Source organism: Pseudoliparis swirei, chromosome 15, assembly GCF_029220125.1.
Source record: "Pseudoliparis swirei isolate HS2019 ecotype Mariana Trench chromosome 15, NWPU_hadal_v1, whole genome shotgun sequence".
Lineage (NCBI taxonomy): Eukaryota > Metazoa > Chordata > Actinopteri > Perciformes > Liparidae > Pseudoliparis > Pseudoliparis swirei.
This window is the reverse complement of record NC_079402.1, coordinates 19126912-19152230: the sequence shown is the minus strand read 5'-3', so window position 1 is coordinate 19152230 and position 25319 is coordinate 19126912. Positions and strand designations below refer to the sequence as shown.

The 25319-nt window shown below is 43.3% G+C and overlaps 1 protein-coding gene across 2 annotated transcripts; it reads left to right on the top strand.

Annotated features, from left to right (window-relative positions):
• Window positions 1-1213: 1213 nt before the first annotated feature.
• jmy (junction mediating and regulatory protein, p53 cofactor) lies at window positions 1214-25132 on the top strand. 2 transcript variants are annotated; one of them, XM_056432037.1, is made up of 10 exons: window positions 1215-2546; window positions 8309-8482; window positions 17251-17401; window positions 18017-18189; window positions 18912-19077; window positions 19953-20143; window positions 20233-20310; window positions 21335-21430; window positions 21500-21923; window positions 22390-25132. In XM_056432037.1, exons 1-10 carry the CDS (start codon window positions 1713-1715, stop codon window positions 22698-22700), a joined length of 2598 nt encoding a protein of 865 aa, XP_056288012.1. In that variant the 5' UTR covers window positions 1215-1712; the 3' UTR covers window positions 22701-25132. The 2 variants fall into 2 exon arrangements, with proteins under 2 accessions (XP_056288011.1, XP_056288012.1); XM_056432036.1 differs by having other exon boundaries at window positions 1214-2546; window positions 21335-21923.
• Window positions 25133-25319: the final 187 nt, after the last annotated feature.

The following is a 25319-nucleotide window of genomic DNA, read 5'->3' as shown; positions in this document are numbered from 1 at the left end:
GTGTTTGTCTGCACAGCGATGTGGAAATATTAGGATGTGGTATTCCTTACTTTTAAAATAGATATAATGGATAACCTTCACCCGGTGTACCACATTTAAAACATATATCCTGGTGTGACAAAGCCTCAAATAATTATAGATAAACATACCTCGTGATATGTCAGGACCAACCAATTCTGAATATGTTAGAGTGGAATATGTTGGGTAAATATAACATGAAAGATGGATAATAATCTTCTATCATTTATGAATTATTATTATTTTAAGAATTGTGTATTTATGTATACATGTATGTCATCTGAAATTATGGTGAGCAGATAATTAGGCACACATGTTACAATGAAACTATCTGGAGGGATATATAGTAAGCAAGTGAGGGATTGTTTCACCATGAAGTCTTTTTTATTTAATCGATTTGCTCGTTCTAAATGGACATCTCTAGGTTGTTTTTATCAAATGTATTTTGTCCTAGTTGACTTGCCGTATATACAGTAATCATCACGTTCTCTGCGGCCTTGCGTCATGGATTTTCCCACGTGCAGATGTTTTTGCTCCTCGTGCACGTCCGCAGCTAACAGAGAGCGATTCGAAGAAAGCGAAGGATTGATTGAGGAAAACTGACCATTTTTTATTATTAAAAACATGAAATTATAAAATAATAAAACACATTTTTGCAGATGTGTTGTAAGCCTTTGCATTTCGCTTTGTTTAATAAACTCTCCTTTTTAAAGGGACTGTTGTGCTGCCTTCAGGTAACATGGGAAACATGTTTTTCCTCATGCTTCTAACGGTGATCGGTAAAATGTACAGAACACATATATAGTAGTATTATTACTATATATACAAACTATTACAACTGGTGTAATAGTTTGTATATACAGTAATAGTTTAAAGTAAAACGAGCAAAAATAAAAATTAGATATAGCATATATATCCATTATACATATATATATGTATATATATATATGTATATATATATACATATATTTGAGCAAAATACCTACGTAATACTTAAAAATAACTTAAATACAAAAGTGGGAGAAGTATGGCAGAATGCGAAGTTGCATTTCGTGCTAATACTTTTACTTCTTTAAAAGTATTTCTGAGCGTGTTTTTTTCATCACTGTTATTTCCCATTCTCACTACGGATTCTGAACGCAACACCGTGCACCAGTTAAATCCCTCCCCGGATTTGACAACACGCACGCACCTTCGCTGCTTGTAAACAGAAGCTCACACGTGACACAGAGCCAGAGCCGCACGAGCGCATTGTCTGCTCGCGGACAAAGAGCGACACAGTCCGCGTTCGTCTCAGCCGAGAGCGAGCGTCGTACGGAGGGGGCAAGCGAACAGGTTAACGGGCATGTGACACGATGACAACAACCGACATTACGGAGCCGACTTTCCGCCGCTGTATCCGCGCGCGTGCGGCCAACTGAACTTCTTCACGTCTGGATACCCCAAGATCCGAGAAACGACGCTCACTGCGCGCGCGCGACTGCCAACGGTTTACCACAAAGCCGGACCTCCTTTGTGTGACCGTGTAATGTATTTCGTCGGTAGCTTTTACTTTTTGTTGTTGTAAACAAATCTCACTTTTATGGATGACGTCAGCTAGCTAGCAATAGAGCCGTTAGCCGTGACGTCAGATTAATTTATTTTTATTTTTAGCTCGCGTTAATCTTTTGTAGGGGGGGGGGGTGTTATTCTAGATGTCATTCACAATGGAGGATAACTTGGAGGCCGAGTGGGTGTCCGTCCGGCCAAGGGTCTTCGACGAAAAAGAGAGGCACAAATTTGTCTTCATCGTGGCCTGGAACGTTGTCGAGGGAAAGTTCGCCATAACCTGCCACAACAGAACCGTCCAGAGGCGGACTACTTTTCTCCTGGACCCGCTCCCTCCGCCGCCCGGTGCCCCCGCGGTAGAAAAACACGCGAAAAGTAGGAAAGATGAAGTTAGACCGCACTCTGTCCCGAAAGGAAAGCCCACGACAAACACTATTGTTGGGGATAAACATGCTTTAAAACCCGGCGGTTCAAAGTCGTCCGAGTGCGTCAGCCCCGCGTCGGGCTCCTGGGATGTTGTGACACCCAAGGTGATGGACGTGGAGCTCCTGGACCACGTGGATGTCCCGCTCTCTCCGGACGATGGAGACCCAGAGGACGGCGACGGCAGCGGGCTCGCGGACTTCAGCTGGGCCGGGCTGTTCTCCTTCCAGGACCTGAGGGCGGCCCACCATCAGCTGTGCGCCGTCAACTCGGACTTGGAGCCGTGTTTGCCCTCCTTCCCCGAGGAGCAGTCCGGCGTGTGGTCGCTGCTCTTCGGGGGCGTCGTCGCCGCGGTGTCGCAGGGGGAGACCGAAGCCCTGTGCTACCAGCTGCAGGTGTACCTGGGTCACGCCCTGGACACCTGCGGCTGGAAGATCCTCTCCGAGGTGCTTTTCTCCGGGAGCGAGGACACGGATGAGTACTACGAGAGCCTGAGCGAGCTGAGGCGGAACGGCTACGAAGAGGCTGTGGGGAGGGCCAAGAGAAGCATGCTGGAGGTACATGAACGTGTGTTTCCATTTGAATGAGATGCTTAATGTCTATAAAACCACATTTTACAGCTCTAGATCACATGGGAAGGGTGTTTTAAGATCAACCTCATAGTTTTTTTCCTCCAGCATAATTGTGCTTCATAGTCCGTTTACACTCCTCTTCCTTTGTCCCCCCCCCCCCCCCTGTGATCTACCATCTGTTGCTGCACAGTCACAGACCTTGTAATATGATCTGCTCTGGCCAGACATCACAATCTAGTTGGCTGAACAGTTTAAAGAGAGTCTGTACAATATAAAAAAAACTACAAATGGGAGAACAGCTCGAGGCGGAGTTAAAGACATGTTGATATTTAAGCATTAAAGGCAGCTGTAAAAGTATCGGGATCCTGAATTATCTTTTTATATATGTCCGCAGCGAATGTGCCAAATAGTAAGTGGTAGAGGAAGTATTCAGATCCTTTAGTCAAGTAAAAATACTAATACTACATCGTGAAACTACCCCTTACAAGTAAAAGTCCTTCTGACTCCTTTTCTATCCGGTTTGCTTGTTTAATCTACAGCTTTGCGATGAGACACTTTCCAGCTCATCAATTAATCTTTTTATAGGGTTTATTTAGCTGAAGAAGTAGGAGGATTTTCTCAACCCATAATGTCATGATCACAGTTGCTATTTTTAGAGGAGACAAAGCCTCAGGGAGAGTCTTCCACCGCCCGTGTTGTTTTGTTCAGCTGAATGATTCAGGTCTTGGCCTAACCAGGAAGAAATGATTTAATGACACTTAATGACAGAGCTCAGAAGCAGATGGTGGCCGATGTTGTTGCACCTGGTTTTATTAAAGTGACACAAATGGATATGGTGTCTAACATCTAGTGGGGCTGCAGTGTCAGAAAATAGCCCAAAATCCAAAGTTTTGTATCATGTATTGCAAAAAAAGGTTCTCCAACAAATAGATGCCAGTTTTTCTTCCCACTATCGGTTCTTTGGACCACAAAAATCTGTTTTTGTACTGGATGCGGTGCGTTTTAATTGATTCTCTATTTTTAAAAACGAGGGATGGAGTATTTCTGTGTTGCTGTTCTAGTTTGTCAACGCGAGGATGAGAACAGAGGCACACGTAACGTAAGAGATCTGAAATGGTTTATTGATCTCAAAGATTTGTAGATGGACAGAAAATGGATATGCTACTTTCTGATTGTTTATTACTTCTTGCAGCTGTTTTTAAAGCAACATTTCCCTCTAGTTATATATTTAAAAAAACAAGTATTCTCTTTTCTTTCATCGTGAATTTAAAATCTCTTTTGTTTTGAAGGGTCAGACAAAACAAACAATTTAAGGACGTCAACGTGGGCTCTGAGTAATGGTGAGATATAAATGTATGACAAACTAAACTGACAGACTAAAACGGAAAATATATGCATATATAATATATAAAGAGATGATTTATTATTTTCTGAATCGATAATGAGAAATAATCATTAGTTGCAGACACAGAAAACATTGTCCTTGTGACTTGCCGATGTTTGTCAAGTCTTCTACTTTGTTCCAAGAAACATTAAATTAAAAAAATGTCAGAAGTTAATGCAATCCAGAGTCAATCACAATTAGTCTCTGAGAAGAGTGGTAGTCGTCGGTACAGGATGGTTTGATTGGATCGCACGTGTTTCCATTTTCCTCCTAAATAAATCTAATTCAAATATATAAAATTAAATATAATTAAAAGTGAAAACCTGCTCTAAAAAGGTTTAGCCTGGATTGAATGACATGTTGTCAAGGAGTGTACATTTGTGATTATTATTCATCGGATTACGCTCTAATGCACCGTATGCCTCATCCACAGCGCCGCGCCGACTTGGATTAAAATATTATGTCATAAGAGAAAAGTAAAAGGAGAGCATTACTCGAAGATGCTTCTCCTAGCGATGGTGTATTTTTGGGAGCCTGGTGGTTTGGCGAGTACGGAGCCGATGGAGAATGTGGTGTCTGAGTCCTGTTTGTGATGATAACTGGACCAAATACGCACAAAGACAGACCGGTGGTTGAAAATCCAAGAGCCAGGCATGACGGGAAGAATCAAATGTACAGTTATAGCTTTAAAGGAGTCTGCGATGGGACGTAACGCACTCATGGGGAGTCTGGTAAGGAGGCAATCTGTTCACATAGACATCCCTGATCTTTGACCTCACGTCGGATCAGGAAAAACTCCCAAATAACCCTTCAGGGGGAAAAAAGGGAAGAACCCTTCAGGAGAGAACAGAGGAGGATCCCTCTCCAGGATGGACAGAACAATAGATGTCATGTGACCAGAAGGACAGATTTGGAGTTAAAATACATTCAATGAATATGACAGAGTGAATGAAGAGTTCGTACATTAAGACTGCAGCAATTATTTTCATTATCAATTATTCTGCTGATTAGTTTCCACACCCTTTTTTAAACTATTTAAATGTCTTGTGAAACCAAACCAAACAATATCCATTTACTGTTAGAAAAATAACAAGGACAACTAGAATGGGCACTCGGTAGAGCGCATACCTTCGCACATCACAAGATTGGGCATTGAATTATGAACATTTTGGCATTAGTTGCATGGCAATTGGATACAAATTGACCGTGCTATGGTAAAAAGAAGATTTTGACCTTTTCATGACCTTGACTTTGACCTTTGACCCGATCGATCCCAAAATCTAATCAAATGGTCCCCGGAAAATAACCAATCATCCCACCAAATTTCATGCGATTCGGTCTAATACTTTTTGAGTTATGCGAGTAACACGCACACAAATAAATAAATACACGGCGATCAAAACAGAACCTTCTGCATTTTCAATGCGAAGGTAACAAGCTCAGTCATATTTATAGAGCTGGAACCACAACATTTTGGGCATGTGTTTTATACATTTTCTGGCGAACAGTTCAGTGTTTACCGACCAATTGTTATGCATCTCAGACTTAATTTCTCGCTCTTTACACATTTTCTGGGATAACATGCTGTCGAAGTGGCCTCAGTTTGTCTAGTCACGGCGAGCGAGCCGCTGGCGCCGCCGTGGGATTAGTCCGCCGTACTGTGGCTTTGCGGCACAACATTTAAGCTCCGTTTGTTTACATTGCGTAATTCATCGCGCCGACACATTTATTTATCTTTATCGAAAGCCGAAATATCGTCTGCCGTTCCCACGGATGCGAAAGCCTCGAACGCGGTGACGATTCAACCCACCTGACTCAAATGAGTTCTAGCTGCAGGTCTGAGTTCAGTTGACTCTCGGGTGCCGGCAGCTCTGCAGAAGAGCCGTGCGATTGAGTCTCTTAAGATAACTGCGATTCCCCTTTTGCATTCGTGTCTCCGAAATAGCATTCGGTTCACTGGGAGCTATTAAACGGCGTCGAGGCGTGTTCCTCCTGTGAGAGACTTCAATGAAGAGAGAAAAGTACTCCAGCGAGACGGAGCCGATTCAGTGCGGACCAACTGGAAGAGTTGGTACTCATGATGATGCTTACGTGTCTGTAGTTAAGTGTAATAATGCAGCTTAAATCACTGCTTTTTAATGACAGACTCATCGCACTGTGGAGTGCTCTGCGTACAGTCGCTTATATTCGATTGACGTCTTTTAACCCTCCTGGTACCTTTGGGGTCAATTTGTTTCCTAATTTATTGGGGACAACTGGGAAAACATGAAATTAACACAATGATATGTTTTCAATGTCCTGAACACAACTTCTACGCATCAATTTGACCCCAGGCTGTTTTTCACTGTGTAAAACATACAAGAAATATCAACTTTTTTATTTATTTAAAAGGCTATTTAGGTAGTCGACAAACAAACATAAAGTACCCGACACTTAAACTTGGGAAACAATATTAATTCTACTAGTTTTCTGGAGGTTTTATTTGCTGGGGTCAAATTGGCCCCACGGGTAAAAGATGTAATTTTGAAGGTAACAGGAGGGTTAAACGAGTTGGAAACATGAGAAACTAGAACGGGCACTCGGTAGAGCGCATACCTTCACATATCACAAGATTGGGCTTAATTATGAACATTTTGGCATTAGTTGCATGCCAATTGGATACAAATTGACCGTGCTATGGTAAAAAGAAGAGTGACCTTTTCATGACCTTGGCCTTTGACCCGATCGATCCCAAAATCTAATCAAATGGTCCCCGGATAATAACCAATCATCCCACCAAATTTCATGCGATTCGGTTTAATACTTTTTGAGTTATGCGAGTAACACGCAAACAAATAAATAAATAAATACACGGCGATCAAAACATAACCTTTCGCATTTTCAAGGTAAATATGGCATGATACAAAAACAAACGTCTCTGTCTTCAAAGGAAGTAGTAAAAGAGACTCCAGTGTCGGAGACGTCTTTATTCCACCACGTGTATGCGTGAGAATTCCACCGATTCTATAAATGCTAAAGCGTTGTCGTTTTGCGTGGCTCGTTCCCAGGCAGGAATCTGCTCATTTATCACCGGGGGCTTCCTGGCGAGCAGCGACTGCAGGGGCATGGAGTCGGTCAGTGGTTACCAGGGAAACGCAGGGCCAAGGTAAACAGTAGGCGCAGTGTTTGCAGCTGAATCGTGCAGTGTCCATCCCCAACATGGAGGGCTTTTGGAAAAAAGCAGCCTGGAGTAAATATAAGAGTCTCTATTCATATCTGTTGCTCCTCGCAGAGAGAAGAGCACTTTATAACCGCCGCTTTGCACGAATATTGGGCGGCGGCACATTTCAATATCGTCTGAGGGCCGAAGCGAAGCGGACGTATTGTGTCCGTGTGAATCGGAGCCACTGGTTTCTAGGAGATGGTTTGTGTACAATAGCGTTTTTTCGAGCGTTTATCCCCCGTACAATGAGCCGCCTGTGGACAGCACGACATATGGTACCAATCATCTCATGGTGCTACACTCAAATATATTTAATGATTGAGTTACTGAACACCCACAGACTCTCTCCAACTTTCATAGATTAGGTTTTGATTTGATTCTTTTTTAGGATTGTAATCATAAATTGGATTCACTGGACAATAAAATCCAGTTTTTCTCTTGATATTATCAAAGCTCGCCTCGCAGCACGGTCTTATGCATAACTAACCGTAATAAATAGGCTTTGGTTTGACAATATATTGAATTTATTCTCGGTTGGCTGTGTTTGGAGGGAAATTCTGCTGATGGTCTTTATTTTTCTCATTGTCAACAAAGGACTCGTTCAAAACTAGAGCTGCAACTAACAATTATTTTGATTATTTGTTCTAAAGATAATTTTCCACAAGTTGCTTCGGTTATAACAATTTTAAAAGTCTTTTTTTTCCCTGCGACCAACAGTCCAAAACCTAAAAAAATGTTTTTAGTTTACTGCATAGAAAATTAATTTTAGAACCTGGAGCCAGAGGACATGGCTTGGCAAATGGCATTTGCTTTTTAAAGAAAATACTTAAACACAGTGCGCTGCTGTTTAAAGGAACGATGTCTCCTTTTCAAATAAAAAAGGGGGTCGACATGAAGGTCTTTATTCTTTAAAACACATACATACGTCTTCAGTATGAACCAAAAGCCACAGTTGGAGTAGAGAAGTCGGAACGTATTAAGACGCATACTAACACATCGTTGGTTTGGGCCTTCTATATGGGATTTGCTGACTAAGAAAATCCTAACGCACCTCCATCCTTGTCCTTTAACATATACAGTTAGTGGAGTATGCGTTGGATCTCTGCTCCCACTGCTCCGTCTTTTCATCACGACATGCTTGTTGTTGTTTTTTTGTCCCAGGTGTTGGAGAAGCACAAAGCCACGGACAGCATGGTGGAGCTGCTGCAGGTGTACCCCGAGGAGGACGAGACGTACGGAGAGCTGCTGGAGGCGACGACTCAGCTCTACCACTACCTGCTGCAGCCGTTCAGGGACATGAGGGAACTGGCAATGTTGCGCAGGCAGCAGATTAAGGTAATGCACACAGGCCGATACACATACCATCTGTTTTCAGCTTGATTTAAGCTGTGGATGGTTAGCCGGTCTGTCCTGGAGGACACGACGACCGCCCGTCTACTGCATCTTTTATCCAAAGCGACTTACAATAAGTGCATCAATCTAGAGTACAAACTAAGAACAACAAGAATACAGAAAGTAACATTTCCTCAACATAGTCAAACTACAAAAGTACCATAATAAATATAATTAAAAAAAGTACCATAATAAGAGCTATTTAAGTGCCACTGAAATGCTAATCTGTGTTTTAATCCAGATATAGTCGGAAAAAATGTGTTTTTAGTTCACCTACTATGCTATTCTTGTGGTTACCTTCGCATTGAAAATGCGGAAGGTTATATTTTGATCGCCATTTATTTATTTGTATGCGTGTTATTCGCATAACAAAAAAAGTTTTAAACCGAATCGCATTAAATTTGGTGGGATGATTGGTTATTATCCGGGGACCATTTGATTAGATTTTGGGATCGACCGGGTCAAAGGTCAAGGTCAAGGTCATGAAAAGGTAAAAATCTTCTTGAATCGCATGAAATTTGGTGGGATGATTGGTTATTATCCGGGGGCCATTTGATTAGATTTTGGGATCAATCGGGTCAAAGGTCAAGGTCATGGAAAGGTCAAAATCTTCTTTTTACCATAGCGCGGTCAATTTGTATCCAATTGGCATGCAACTAATGCCAAAATGTTCATAATTCAATGCCCAATCTTGTGATATGCGAAGGTATGCGCTCTACCGAGTGCCCGTTCTAGTTTTAAATGCAATGCTTGAGTGATTTGAAACGAGCCCTGCAGCATTGCATGGTAATGCCCTCTATTCAGCCCCCTAAACCCACTGCAATGACATTAGTTGCCGTGGCGATGGTGGTGTAGTAGCCGGTCTGTAGCTGTGCATCTGTAGGCTGTGTGGAGGGAAGGGGATCAGCCAGAGAGGCTTTCCCCTCCACCCAGAGCGGCTTACCGACCAGCATAAGTATTATTACAGCAGCCACTAAACCACTCGGTAACTCCGCAGCATCGGCACAGTCTTCTGTTTTCCACTCTTTCTTCACTCCATCTCTGTTGTTCATTCGAGGATTGAAGGGGGAAGTAAATCCGCAGGTTGGTCTCCACTGTCGAGCGCGGTTTAGTCCCATCGCGTGCCTGGTTGAGTCACTCGTACAGGTCGTTCATTGACGCTCAAATGCATTTGATAATATTGAAATGCAACAGCAGATTTTTATTTCGTGGATTCTATTATTGGTTCACTTTGATGCTGAAGAAAAACTAAAATCGTGATCACACCGAGGCAAGTTCTGCAGTCTTTTTTTTCCGACTCCTGAGCAGATTTACGGATGTTAATCTGTGGTGCACATCGAAATGTTGTCCTCAGAAAGTCGCACGACACACAAGTGTGTCACGTCCGTTTGCTCAGAGTTGACTGGCTTCTGACTCTGTGGAGGAGGACTGTGTCGACTCAAACAGCAGGAATCTGCTTTCATTTCCTCCCATGAGCTGCAGTTCTGATTTTTAGAACTATCCTTTTTTCCCCCGAGAATTTCCAAACTGATTTACGGATGTTTTTATTGATATAAATCCCTCTGAATCTGAAATTCTGTGTGTGCTCACTCGACCCAGTTATGACGGAACTACTTCCTGTTGTCGTATTCAGATCACCAACATGCACCTATCCTCTTTCCACATCACTCCACATCTTTTCCTCACATCTATCCCACAGTCTGAGCTCTACAGTGGGCAGTAAATAAGAGAATTTGGATGTGAATCTTCATCACAAACGGGCGATAACATCCTATAAAATGTTTTTGCTTCATGGGATTGTCAGCAGAAAGTAACGTACATGACACTATTGCACCGTGTGAATATTTGAGGCATTTGTACAGAAGTTAGACATTCAAATTAAGTGACTGGATGTCGCGCTCTACGAAGTGATTGATTTCAGACGCGGCTTTTGTAACTCCGGTAACCCCGCTGCGTTCAGGTGTCTCCATTCAAGGTGGAGTCCAACCCGGACGCTCAGAAAAAAACACACAACGGAGGAGAGCGTCGGCACAGCGGCAAAGACAACAAGAGCGGAGCGTGTGCCTTTGATGTCGTGTGTTTAAGAGCGTTGCATGCTGGGTAGCTGGACGCACACCGTCTCTCCGAGGCCTCTGCAGTCGGCCGCTCTTCTCTTGTGTTGTGGGAACTTTCCCGTCTCAACTACATTCCTCGAAGCTCGCTCGCCCCGCCTCGTGTCACCACCAACACACACGAGTGTCTGTGTGACTGCGGGTGTGTTTCCCAGAGTGTGTGTTTGTGTGTTGCAGTTTGATGGTATTTAGACTGTTGGGCGGGTGCTGCTCTACATTTAGAGACGTATGGAGCGTCTCTTCTTCAAGGATCGGCCCTAAAAAAAGCAATACTTGTATTTATTTAAGTATAGTGTGTATATCAAAGATTTAACTTCTTCCTCCGTGTCATATTGTCGCTTGTTTTGTGCGACCAACAATCTTAAATTGACAGCCAAAGATATGGAAAAAAGAATTTTCCTCTTGATTTTATTGACAAATCTATAAAATTGAGTTTTTCCACAAAGAATCCCACTCTTTCTCAGATGTGCTCCGAAGTTTCTTGGAAATAGTTGCCGATTCGATCGACCCCAATATTGCTGACATTGTTAGAAATCTGTATTTCATAATGTCCACGTGTTCAGGAATGTAAAACCTTCCCAGAGAGCCAACTTCTCTCTCTATGCAGCCGTCATTACAAACTGGAGACGTGAGTTTTGAAAGAAGTGGATGTGTAGGGGGCCACAGAGCATCTGATGAAAGATACTTTGCAGTTGCATTATGGGAATTGTCGTGAGCAGGAGCTTGGCACAGACTCGAGCTGCTAGAAACTGTTCAAATCTCGTCGACCGGAAAGACCCGAGGTGCACGACCCCATCCGGTCCGGCTTGTTTAGGACTGGCTTTGCGGAGCGACTGAGCTCTGCGCGGCGGAAAAGTTTCCAGTTCTCCCAGCTGCTGCCCCGGGGCGATCCAACGGCTGAAAACAAAGCTGCATGCAAATGAGCCCTCGATGCCGGCGGAGGCGGTTGGTTTCTCCCAAGCTGATGAGCCCAGGGATCACGGAGAGTCTGTTTGTGACTGTCATTTACATCCAGTTTGCATCCTAGTTTAGGTCTCATTGTCGATGCGAGACGGACCCGTCGTTGGTCGATGGACCTCATTTGCACGTGTGAATACACGTGGAAACGCACGAGGAAGTTGGAAAGCAGACAAAGAAAAACAAAGAAAGAGCCCCAGAGATTCAAATCTGAGTCAAACTGTTGAGGAAAAGTTGCCCAGGAGGTTCGATGTGGCGTCGTATGCTACACAGGTTGAGCGTTGCAGTGAATTAGTGCGATAACTAACGATTAATTAAATTATCGAGTGATTTTTTTATTGTCTTGGTTAATTTTATGAACTATAAAATGTCCGAAAATAGAGACGTTTCCATCCAAAACTTCACGTTTCTTGATTTAAAGTCAAACTCCAAAGATACTTTGTTTAATGTCACATAAAAGCACACACGTTATTGTTGGTTGTTTCATTCCATTTTATTTTATTTTATTTGCTCTATTGTCCTTTAACCCTCGGTCCAACATGTGCATCACTTTGTAAATTTGATTATTATGATTATAACGTACAAGATGAGCGGCAAATCCTCCCAAATGAGAAGCTGAAACTTGAGATCGTTGCTCGATAAACGAATCGACGATTTAATAAATCGGCGTTTCAGCTTCTTTATTCTTCTCTTTCCAACTAGAACTTAAAAGTTACTGAATCAGAACGCGAGAGAGCAGATGGAGCCGCGAATGAACGGCCACCCGCGCGAGTCCTCGACAAAGGGCGCCGAGTCCGTCGTGAGCGGGGCGTCGTCGGGCGGCTGTCGGCTCTTCGGGCGCCGCGGTGTCCTGTGGCCTGGGGGGGTCAGAGGGCGGCCATGAATTAAAAATGTGTTTTCTCGGCGGAGCGTCGGGGATGCTTTTGTCTCTCAGCGAGCTCCAGTTACTGTTGCAGTTACCAGGCAACGATCGTCATGGCACCTGCTGTGTTTACCTCCAGTTCTGACTCATGAGGCACATAAGTAGCTCTATTGTCTGAGTCACAGTTTTCCTGGATGTTGCTTTTGATCAAGCTTTTCTCATAAAATAAATAATGACTCAATTGATTAAATATTTTCTCTCGGGTTACAACAAATTATTATTAAGTCAACCTTTTTCCTCAAATAATGAAACATACATGTGGCAATTGTCTAAAGCCAAAACTGATATCTTCAAATATCTTGTTCAGTGCGACCGGCAATTAAAATATAGATATTCAGTTTACAAGGATATAAGACCATTAAATTACAGATTCATTTTTTCTCCAACTATAATTGATCCATTTTTCCAGCTCTAATCATCAAATAAATAACTCAGACTGCTTATAAATCTGAATTTTGTTGTGTTTTTTAATGTGTAATGTAGAGTTATCACATGATATAACAAACTCAACCACGATATTTCTAAATATGAATACAAAGGTTTCATGACAGAGGTGGAGGTGAGACGGGTCCAGAGGTCTTGTGTTTTAAAGGAGAAGAGTGGTGTTTTTCTATATTTTGCTTTCCGTCAACATATCATGAAAAGACAACGTATCAAAACCTTCCTCTGAACACATGACTCTCACAAACGTGTCGTCTCATTTCTTAATAAAGACATCCATAAAGCTGGACGCCGCAGATTTTAGCCAACGTCACTTAAACGACACATAATGGTGAGTTCGTCGGAGACTGTCGGCGGCGGATTAATCCACATTTGGAGCTCTTGTTGGCGTCATATAAGCCCCAGTGTGCGTTGACGTTAACGAGGGGAGGGGGTCACAACAGTGAGGCTCATTGATGTGCTTTTAATCATTTTCGGACAACAATGGAACTCTCAGGCGCAGATGGATGAGATGTATATCAGCGGTTGGAGACACGGACAGAACTCCATTGTTTTGGACTTTCAATGAGAGAAAATATTTCAACAATCTGCTGGCCATCCTGCTACCAACACCCCCCCCCCCCACACACACACACAGATGCCTGATGAACACTACCTAGTATCTCACATTGTTTTTACCAGACGATAAGGCGCCGCCGGGACCGAATCCGCGGCCTAATCCCAGCGCTCCGCGGCGGGAAGTGGCCTCACTGCTATTTTGGGCGAGTTTGACACGTCTGTGTTTTGTCATCGGAGGTGTTGATGGAAATGAGTCACAGTTGCAGCTTCCTGCTTGTTTTAGTTGTACACAAGTTGGAGGCTGACTAAATGGGTGTTAAACTGGCGCTTAATAATGTGGTTTGTTTACTTTATATTTACAGACAACCTCACAGTAACAAAGCATTCGTTCCAACACCCCTCAAAGGCACCACGCAACTCCAGAATACAAACTATTGTGAGTTTATTTGAGTTCAAATCTAAATGTAGGTCAACAGTAGTGGGTTAATAAATGAACGGTGCTCACATTGTGTGTTATTCATGAGGCAGGAACTGAGTCACAGCAGGAGGTGACGGGTGAGAGGTTAAATGCCTTGTATGTGATATTCCATCATCTTTTTTTTAAATTCAGTCTGGTGTTGATGTGATATTTTAAACTCTTTTTCCCTTTTTCAGAGCATTGTATGTAAAAGTGATGAGGACGTTGTTGTTGTTGTGTTTTTTATTCAGTCAATCAAATCAAATACAATATTATTCTATATAATATGCAAAACAGAAAGACTGAAAAGGTATAGGTAGAAGCAAAAAATGCTTATATATTCCTAACCTAAATTATAAAATAAATCAGAAAATTATTATAAAATAAAAATAATATATATATACACATCTTCCATATAAATACGTTTTTAATCACATTTATAACTCAAGAATTGTTTTATAAATAATTCCCTTGAAAACCAAAAAGGAGTTCACCATTCTTACATCCATTTTAACATTATTCCATAATTGAACTAACAGAAATACATCTTCTTTTAATCCCTTTTTTAGCCTTTTGTACAGTAAACCTACAAACATCTCTCAAATCATATTTACACTCATGTATTGAAAATAAAAGTTGTACACAGTCTGGCGGTGACTTTGCGTTTGCTCTGTACATTGTCTGCATTATTTTATAATAAACCAAATCATTAAATTTGATAACATGTGATCTGTAAAAACAAAGGAGTGCAGGTCCATAAAAGGCCGACATTCACAAAGTAGGGTTAAAAGAAACCCTGAATTCTTCTATCACAGTCATGTTGGGTTGAATGAGCTCCTGGACCTTCATTGTGAATACTCAGAACAAACGGAAGTTAATCAACCGATGCTTTTGAATGTGTGTCGGTGTGACGTGTCACCTGTGTCTCCTCCTCTGGGTGGGTCATGCCGGAGCGTCTCTCCTCCTCAGACGTGTGCGCATGTCGTTGGTACTGTTCGCTTTCGGCTCCCTGAACACTGAGCTCACTCGCGAGGTTTTTGAATTTATATTTTCTTTTCTTCCTTTTTGTAAAAAAAATTTTTTTACTCCACTCATTCCTAATTTACAGACTTTCTGGTCTCTGACGTAATCCATCCTCCCCGTTTTGCTCCAAGGTTCACCCCAAAACCACTCCCTGTTCTTGAGCCACACACACACACACACAGTGTAAAAAGCACATATGCTAACTGACGAGGCATTTGAGGTTTGTTGGTGTTTTAGTTTTTAAGCACCTACACACACACACACACACATCTGTTTCACATTGAGATATTATAACTTGAAGTGCACGAGGCCCTCACAAGGAGGGAATCTGCTTATGTACATTTAGTTCCATGGTTTATTCCTTGAGGGGGGTTCAGGAGTCCACGTGGCACTGCTCCCCCCCCCCCCCCCCCCGTTTCAAACTCTTTCTCCACATGGTCTGACCCGGGGTGGCGGACGGTGAACTCGGAACTCCTGCCAGAGTGTATTCAGAGTTGTTTGTCATCAGAGATTTGGTTTGTGTCTATTTATCGCTTGTCCAGCAGGACACTGGGTGACTGTCACTCTCCACATAAACATCAGTGCTACCGCCATCTGCTGTAAGGTGCCGGTATCACATTGACCGCTGCAGTAAACGGCCGGTACTGAGCCAGGAGAAGAGGCGAGGCCGAGATCCGGTGGAGGGGACGTCTGCGTGCGGGGGTGTTCCCCGGAGTCACGGCACGCACACACGACGCACATTTGTCGGTGACTTTCCGAGGCTGACGTTTCAAAGTCCGTCACAGATTAACATCCGTAAATCTGCCGAACTTCCCCGAGAATACACTTATTATCAAAGTAATCCAGTGATGGATGCAAACAAGACCCGCTTATAGTTTCTTAATAATTCTTCGTGCTTTTAATGATGCCGGGAGTCGGATGCACCAATCTATCGGTTTCCGACTATCTGCCGATACGGAGTACCGATCTGATACCAGTGTTTAATTAAGGCGCTGTATCCCTCACTGTGTGGAAGAAACCAGGATCAGTACTTAATGCGTAGGACACCATCCGGCTTTCCTAACTTGGTCAAACAAAGTGTAACACATATAAACTAGAACGGGCACTCGGTAGAGCGCATACCTTCGCACATCACGAGATTGGGCATTGAATTATGAACTTTTTTGATTTTCGCAAATGGCTGCAATGAAACAAAGAGTGAACATTTTAAAGGGGTCTGAATACTTTCTGGACCCATCGGTCCAAGTTCAGCCATGACACGGAACATGTAGAACTAGAACGGGCACTCGATAGAGTGCATACCTTCGCATATCACAAGATTGGGCATTGAATTATGAACATTTTGGCATTAGTTGCATGCTAATTGGATATAAATTGACCGCGCTATGGTAAAAAGAAGATTTTGACCTTTTCATGACCTTGACCTTTGACCCGATCGATCCCAAAGTCTAATCAAATAGTCCCCGGATAATAACCAATCATCCCACCAAATTTCATGCGATTCTGTTTAATACTTTTTGAGTTATGCGAGGAACACGCACACAAATAAATAAATAAATACACGGCAATCAAAACATAACCTTCCGCATTTTCAATGCGAAGGTAAACGTGGGTATAAATGTACAGAATGTATTAAATGAATGTATCAGATACCTGATCATCTTTTTGAGGCAGTATTTGGTTCATAGACTATAACATGTCCACGGCTAACTCACTGAATCCATGGCAACATTTTACTTCCTGTTTACATGATCCACCAAAGCAATGGAAGAAAATATTAACAATAATAGGAGGGGAAGAAAACTATGAATACAAACTGTTGTCATGTTGCAGTATAGCTCTGTAACATGTGTTAATGTGGTGTTGGTAATCAGGGTTCGTACGGGCATGGAAAACCTGGAAAAGTCATGGAATTTTTAAATGGTCATTTCCAGGCCTGGAAAAGTCATGGAAAAAAGTTAAATCATAAAAGTTTGGGAAAAGTCATGGAAATTTGTTGTTCATTCATGTTCATTTATGGCGAGTTTAAAATAATTAATACGTTTTTTAAAGAAAGACGCTCAAAATATAAGCCGGCGTATGCTCTCAATACGCACAATTTTCAAAAATGTTCATGTTTATACCGAGATTTCAGTTTGGTCGTGGACATTTGGTTTAAAGTCCTGTAAATCCATTGGTCAACATGTGTAAGAACCCTGGGTAATGCTGATCGGCTTCAATGACCTTCTGTGACCCCCATCAGATCTCCCTGGAGACGGAGCGTCTGGGTCCCCGTCGAGTGGAGGGCCTGAGGAAGGAAGACGAGGAGTGGCAGAAGAAGGCTCACGCCGCCGTTCTCTCCATACAAGACCTGACCGTCAAGTTCTTTGAAACCACGACTCGGGCCCAGAAAGGTAAAGAGGAGGCTTTTAGAACGAGTCTTTTGTCTCCGCTGTGACCTTCTGAGCTCCATGAAGAAGTGCAGATAACGCTCCAACTGTGGTTTATAAACGACAGTCCCGGTCTCAGATCTCCAACCTCATGCACACCGAAGAGATCCCCCCCCCCCTTCCTCCAGAAGTATTTTAATCCCTAAAAACATCTCGGCTATGAAATGCTCGTTAATATGTCAACATATTTCTGTTCAGACGTGATGCAGGTTTCACTTCCCTCCAGTAAAGCACACGTGCACTAAACACTGCTTTTATTTTCCATTTAAGGACATCAACTAACAGTTATTTCCTTTTGATTAATTGGTTGATTGGTCTCTGATTAGTTGAACTCGGGTTCAGTTTGTCGGACATTAGAAAATAATGAAAGATGCTGTCAAATATGACGGTGGCCTCTTCAAATGTTCCGTCCTTTCTGACTAAATCGTACGAAAACCCCAAATATTGAAAGATTCTCTCATTGGAGAAACGGACAGGAAAATGTAAAATATAGAATAAACGCTTTTAATTGGTGTCGATCACCTCAATGATGAGTCGGCCCCGGGTCCATTTCTGACAACGGTGTTGTTTGTGTTGCAGCTTTGCACGAGCGGATGCGTGCCGACCAGAAGAAGTTCGGCAACTCTGCGTGGGCGGCGGCGGCGGCGGAGCGCATGGAGCAGCTGCAGTACGCCGCCTCCAAGGAAACGCTGCAGCTGATGAGGGCCAAGGAAGTGTGCCTGGAGCAGAGGAAACACGGCTTGAAGGAGGAGGTACGGGTCACCGAGGAAGAGGAAGAGAGGAAGAGAGGGAGGGAGAGGGAGAGGGAGGGAGAGGGAGAGGGAGAGACTGTAGAAGTCTTCTGTGGGTAAAAATATTAGCATCAAATACTTGATGTACCAAAAGTCCTAATTATGCAGAGGGACCCATGTCAGAATAATCTAGATTATTTTCCTGGATTATAATTATTGATTCATTATTGAAGGTCTTTCTCACTACTTAATATACTGCCGGGGAGTTTAATCTCTAATGATAAATCCTAATTCATAAATTTGATTCATATTTTTGTATCGCTAATCTGAATCTGCAAAGCAACGACTAATAAATCAACAAATGTCGGCAAATAAATCGGCTCAAAATATCATGTCTTCCAAAATGTTGAAGTATGAATTATTATTATTATTACAAAATGGAAATATTTCGTACAAGTTCCTCCAACTTGTACATCAGTGCAGTACTTGAGTAAATGTCCGCGTCAATAACAACAGTGAGGGAGAGATGATGATGATGATGATGATGGTGGGTGCGTTTGAAGCGTGACCTCATGGCTCAGACATCCTGCAGAGGGAATAACATCCTGCTGTGCAACAGTGGAAATGGCTCATTGGGATTGAGTGTCAGGCTCTAACTCCGGCTGCACAGGGTAAATGCACGAAGGCCTGTGACAGACCCCCCCCCCCCCCTCCCCTCAGCAACTGTGCGTCTGTGCTTCTAGATGCAGAGTCTGCGTGGCGGCGAGGACGCCATGCTGCGCCTGGACCGGCTGGAGGAGCTGTACTACGAGCTGCAGCTGCAGCTGTACGGCGTGCAGGCCGAGCTGCTGCGCTGCGAGGAGCTGCTGCTCACCGCGCAGCTGCAGAGCCTGCGCAGGCAGACGACAGGTGAGCGCCGGGCTCCGGATGTTCACATTCATCCATCGGGGAGCATCGTGATGAAATAATGACACTGTGTGTCCGTTGGACTTCTCGAAGAATTCAGAAACGGATAAACGGAGTGAATCAAAACATCCGTTTACAAACTCTCACAGAATTCGCACAGTTAAATGTGCATCTTATTAGTCTAAAACTACGATTTCATCACGCATGAACGTGAGTAATGTCAGTTTTAAACGGGTCGATTTCAGCGATTTACTTGAGTTCATCAGGGATTTTGTAGTTTTCTGATTCTGTTCACTGTGGAGGCGGAAACTACGTTTTCTTTAAGAGATTGAGGCACCATGAGAGAAGTGACTCATAAACACAAGTATTCCTTTAATCTCATTTAACCCTCCTGTTGCCTTAGGGTCAATTTGACCCCATTCAATGTTTAACCCTCCTGTTACCTTTATATTTACTGACATATTTTACCCTTGGGGTCAATTTGACCCCAGCAATTAAAACCTCCAGAAAATTATTAGAATTAATATTGTTTTCCAAGTTTAAGTGTTACTTTATGTTTGTTTGTTGACTACCTACATAGCCCTTTAAATATATAAAAAAGTTGATATTTCTGATATGTTTGACACAGTGAAAAACAGCCTGGGGTCAAATTGACCCCAAAGAACACCGACATTAAACATTGAATGGGGTCAAATTGACCCTAAAGGTAAAAGGAGGGTTAAGGACATCCGATGTCTTGAACCACATTTAGCTCCTTTTAGCTTTCAAGTGACAAAACATTTTATTTGTAACGTAAACACTTTTATGGAGCTGGATTAAAGCACCTGAAGCGGTGTTTATAACTGCGTTCTGTTGGATCTGTTCTGACGTTGTACCAGAGCGACAGGATGAGGTCGTTTACTACGACGCCTTCGAGAGCCCCGACGCCATGAAGGGGGAGGAGGGTCCCGCCACGCCGACGCCCCCCCTCAGAGACGAAGACATCGTGGTCCTGCAGCAGAGGACGCGGCAGCTCGAGGCCCGCAGGGGGCGCATCACCGCCAAGAGAGTCTACCTCAAAAACAAGAAGGTCAGCGATGATGATGAAGATGACGAAGACGACGACGACTCTGAAGTCTGTTCAGAGCTTCATTGACATCCGTTGTTTTTCTTGAACAGGAAATCTGTATCGTCAATCACAACCAAAAGATTAAGCAGCGACAAGGTAGCCGTGTTTCCCTGCAGACGCTGCAACAGGTAAGACTCCGGACAACTCGTCAGCAGATTCAGTTTTATGAGTTGTTGCGTAATAAATGGAGATTATCCATTAACGGTGTATTTCAGTTGGGCCAATGGCTTTAAACTGAAGCTCTCTTGTAACACATCTTTTAGTTTTGAGTTTTATTCATGTAAAAAAAAAAAAAAATGGCGAACGATTCGCATGAAAAAGGATGTAAAGGCCCTTTGTTAATATTAATGGAATTAGTTTAAGTGGGAGGGGTCAGTAATGGAGAAGGCCCGATATCCCCCCCCCGCCCGCCCCAGGTCCGGTGCTTGGCCAGAGTAAAGCTGCGTTCGCACCAAAAGCGGAACTATTTTTCGCGTCGCCCAAAACGCGTGAGTTTACTCGCTCGACCGTTCGCCGTGTTCTCGTCATGAGCGTCGAGACGCTCCGTGAGGGGCGGGGCTTATCTCCGTGTCTCATCTCCGTAGAGACCGTTATCATCTCCTTCATCCACCAGAATAACTAACCACTAGTTCTGCTTTATATTTGTTGTGGACGTCCCACACACTGACGCCCTCGTGTTTGGGTTGATGACATCACCCGTAGGCTCACTCAGCTCGGTGACTTTCACCGATGAAGTTACCGTTACGTCTGAAAGACTTCCGCCTCCAGCGCGACGAGAGCGGAACACGAGAGCCGATTGGCCCGAGTTGCGAGATGACCGCCTCAAAGTTGAAATATTTCAACTCGGGGCGAAAATTGCGGCGCTGAAAACGCGTCGCCTGGGAAAATATCGCGTCTGTACGTTGACTTTTCATGGGATTCGGTGGCGCGAAAAAATAGTTTCGCTTTTGGTGTGAACGCACCTTCAGAGGGGTAAGAGGAGTAAGAGGTCGGGTCGCGGCTCAGAGCGTGTTGGTTCGATCCTTGGAAGCGACCCGAGAGCCTCCTTTAAAGCGGTCGGGTTTGAGTTCAAGCGACCGTTCACAGCGTCGGCAACGAGCCGCGTGGCGAGCGCTCGTTGCCCCCGGACGCTCACACGTGTTTCCTGTGCAGGGAGAGGACGCGGAGGAAGACGGCGAAGCCTCGAGCGACGCCCGAGTGAGTCGGGAGCGCCAGCGGACTCTGGACCGACTGCGCAGCCTCAAGCAGGTGAGACGCTCGGCTCCACCCGGAGAGCGCCGCCGACCCGCGACTGACTCTGGATCTCTTGGTCACCAGCGTTACCCCGGCCAGGTGACTCTGAAGTCCAGCCGGCTGCGTCTGAGTCAGCCTCTCGGCCGGAGGAGAGCCGGTCAGCAGCGCGGCTCCCACTCGGCCGGCGTTCAGACCGACCTCCCGCGCCTCTCTGCGGCTCCTCCGCCCGACGCCCACGTCTCTTTACCGACGGTCGAACTCCACGACCTCGACTCTTCGCCCGCTTTCCTCTCGCTGCCTCCTCCACCGCCTCCCCCTCTGCCTCCTCCTCCCTCAGAGGACCAGCAGGAGGAGAATAATCCCAGTCCATTGCGGCGTCACGAGGCCGAATCTTCCTCTCTTCCCCTGGCTCCGTTTTCCCCTCGCTTCTTTGACAGCAGTCAGCTGCAGACGGCGAGGAAGAAGCTGAAGAAGACGTCCTCGCTGGACTCATCGCAGTGGAGGAGGGGTGAGGAGGGAACCTTTTATTTACCATGAATTTACTATATTACTATATTTACTATATATTATTATTTATATATTATATATTATTATATATATAATATTATTAAAACACATTAAAAGTTTATATGTGTATATATTTATATTTAGTTTTTAGCATGTATATATTTTTTTTTTTTGTTGCTAAAAACTAAATATAAATATATATTTAATTATATATATGCTCACAACTAAATATAAATATATATATATTTAATGATATATATATATGCTAACAACTAAATATAAAGATATGGAACAATATATAAGTGTATGTGTATATATATTTATATTTAGTTATATATATTTATATTTATTTATATACATATTCATATTGTGCCTTCTGTTTTTCAGTGATACTTTAATACTTTGGCCTTTTTAAACAGGTTATAAATTGCGTGTTAAAAAGTCTTCTCCTTGCGTGTTCTCCGCAGCGAGCTCCCCCATGGACGAGGTGCTGGCGTCCCTCAAGCGCGGCTGCTTCCACCTGAGGAAGGCGGAGCTGCGGGTTCTGGCCCCCGACCCGGACGACGAGGACGACAACATCCTGACTCAGATCCGGCAGGGCGTGCGCCTGAAGAAGGTGCGGACCCGGCCGGAGCAGCAGCGCCACGCCAGGAGCTTCACCCACTCGGCCGACGCCCTGACCCGCAGCATCCACGAGGCCCTGAGGAGGATCAAGGAGGCGTCGCCCGACTCTGAGTCCGAGGACGAAGGCCTCCCGTGCACTGACTGGGAAAACTAGCTCGCCCTTTTTTTCCCTTTTTTTTTTTTTATGGATACCTGGAGCCAAAACCAAGAGAAGACAAGCGGACGAGCGAAATCCCCTAGTGGTCGCTCGGCGCAATTGGAACAAAAAAAAAACCTTGATTTTTATTCTTTTCTTTTTTATATATATCAGAAAACTGCTCAGAAGTATGTTGTTGTTTTTTGTATTCGTACTTCTGTGTTTGTGAAGATGGACCACTAATCCTTTTTGTTTCCTTGGCGAGGAGACGACCTCTGACCTCTCGTGACGTGGGAGTCGGAGCTCGCTGTGATGGGTTTGTTTGAGGAAGTGAGTATTTAGTTTACTACGTTTCTCTCTTACAGGAAGAACTCTGACTCTTCCCTGAACACGTGTGCTCTACACGTTCACATCCAACGACACGACAACCGTTTAGAAAGTGCATAAAAATGCCGAAACATGGCAGTCGGATAATTCCCACTTCCTGAAAGTAATAGTTTGACGTTTTTCCGTAGCGAATAAGTCCGTTTCCTAAATCTACTACATCACATTACTGACATTTTCAGATTTTAGGTCCTTTTCTTCATGGGAAGAATGTGAAAACGTGCTTTGATTTGTGTATTTATCAAATCAACAATGCTTTGTTCTTAGCATTTTCACTTTATAAATAATAGATATATTTAAAAATCTAAGTTGCATATAGAGTTCAATGTGACTTTACAAACCGCAGAACATTTTAGGAGAAGGATGTGAAAGTCCACCTCGAGCTCCATCACCTGATGAAGCAACACGGAGCCGTTTACAAATATCAGCAGATACATATTCATAACTTATATATATATTTACACCAATGACTTACAGTTCAACCCAAAAAACATCCGGAACAAAGAAACGTAACTTTTTTCGCCTAATTTCTTTGAAAGCAGAAAGTCGCCCGTCTCTCTGGTCGTCTTTTCTTAAATGTGATTTGCTGCTTTTTTTCCCGTTTTCCATCACTTTCTGTTTTTCTTCGGACAAAACAAGCCATTTGAAAACGTCGTTTTTCACGATTATTGACTCGAAGATTAATTGATTCCTTGAGAAAATAACCTGCAGCTTTATTAGTGCTGAGGAATAGTTGACGCCCCTCCCCCCTCCTATTTCCTATTCCTAAAAAAAAAAAATCCATATTGTGGAGGATGTTTCTAGTTTGGATACTCAAACCTTTCCTTGCAGCCGATTGGACCCTTCAGGCTGCAGCGCCCTCTGCTGGTCAACAGACATTTACATCACGTGGTGATTATATTTATTTGTCATTTTATAAACCCAAAAGAGAGAGGGAGTCTCCTCTCGGCCCACTGCCTGCAAACATTTGTTTCCAACCTGATTTACTTACTGGAGTTGTGTGTGTGTGTGTGTGTGTGTGTGTGTGTGTGATCTTTATACCTGTCTCCTTATTATGTGTCAAACACGTCATTAACAGAAACTCACCCTCCTGTATTTAACGAGTAACGCACTGAGTACCACGGTTACATTTAAAAGGAAGCGGTTGACTTTTTTTCTGGCCGAGAGTTTGACGAGAAGATGAGAAAACGTTAAATATGATGAGCTTATGCTTAAAGGAAACGGGGGAATCTGCTCGCCTCGCTTTGTTTACACGAGATAAAAACAGCGACTGGAGGAGCAGTGTGTGCGTTCTGCTGTCTGGCCACAGGGGGGCAGTAATGAGCACAACTGAAGACGCAATGCACACATTGAAACTTAGTCAGAGTTATATTTATTGGACTATTTGATGATCAAATGTTTTAAAGAAATGAAAAATAACGTTCTTTATGCTAAGCTAATCATATATATATATATCATATTCTCGTTAAATCTCGGAAAAGCCCGAAGCTGTAGTTTCCCAGAGTCCAGCTGTTCACTGTCGACATAAAGAGTCACAGCCGCCATTTAAATAGAGAAACTGTTGCCAAGTGTGTGAAAAGCCTCGTGAGTCTCGAACATGTTTGCATGCAGCGCGACGACATCGTGGCTCGAGCCGAGATCTTTCATGTGACTTCAGGTTTTTTTTGTTTTTGACATCATGAAAATATTGACGGCAGATATTTGCTCTCAGTCCCCTGAGCTCACTAGTCTGACCTTGTCTGACCTTGTCTGACCTTGTCTGACCTCGTCTGACCGTATGCATATCACCGGCTTTTAGGACGAACCCATCACAACGCAAGTGCAATAATTAAGAAGAAAAGTCATTTTTATGAATTAAATACTGTATGAAATGTAAAATGATATCCGCATGCCTAAATGTATTGAAGTATTTATTGAAACTTCATATTTTAAAAGCATACAAATGTACTTTACTCCGTTTTTTTTGTTGCTCTTTGGTTCCTATCATGACATTCCTCTGCTTTCTATGTCCTTAAAAAATGAAATATATATATTTCCCCTTTTCAAAATAAAATTAAGCACCAACACGTTGTCTTAGAATTCTTTGTTATCCGTTACTTTAAACCATTATTTAGTATTTTTAAGCAGTTGACATGATGACATTAAATGTAACTCCTCCCTTTGTAGAATAATACAAAATATGAATTGCTATACATTCCTTAAAGCAAGAGGAAACTAATGCATTATGATTGTTAGACTGCTTTTATTTTGGTG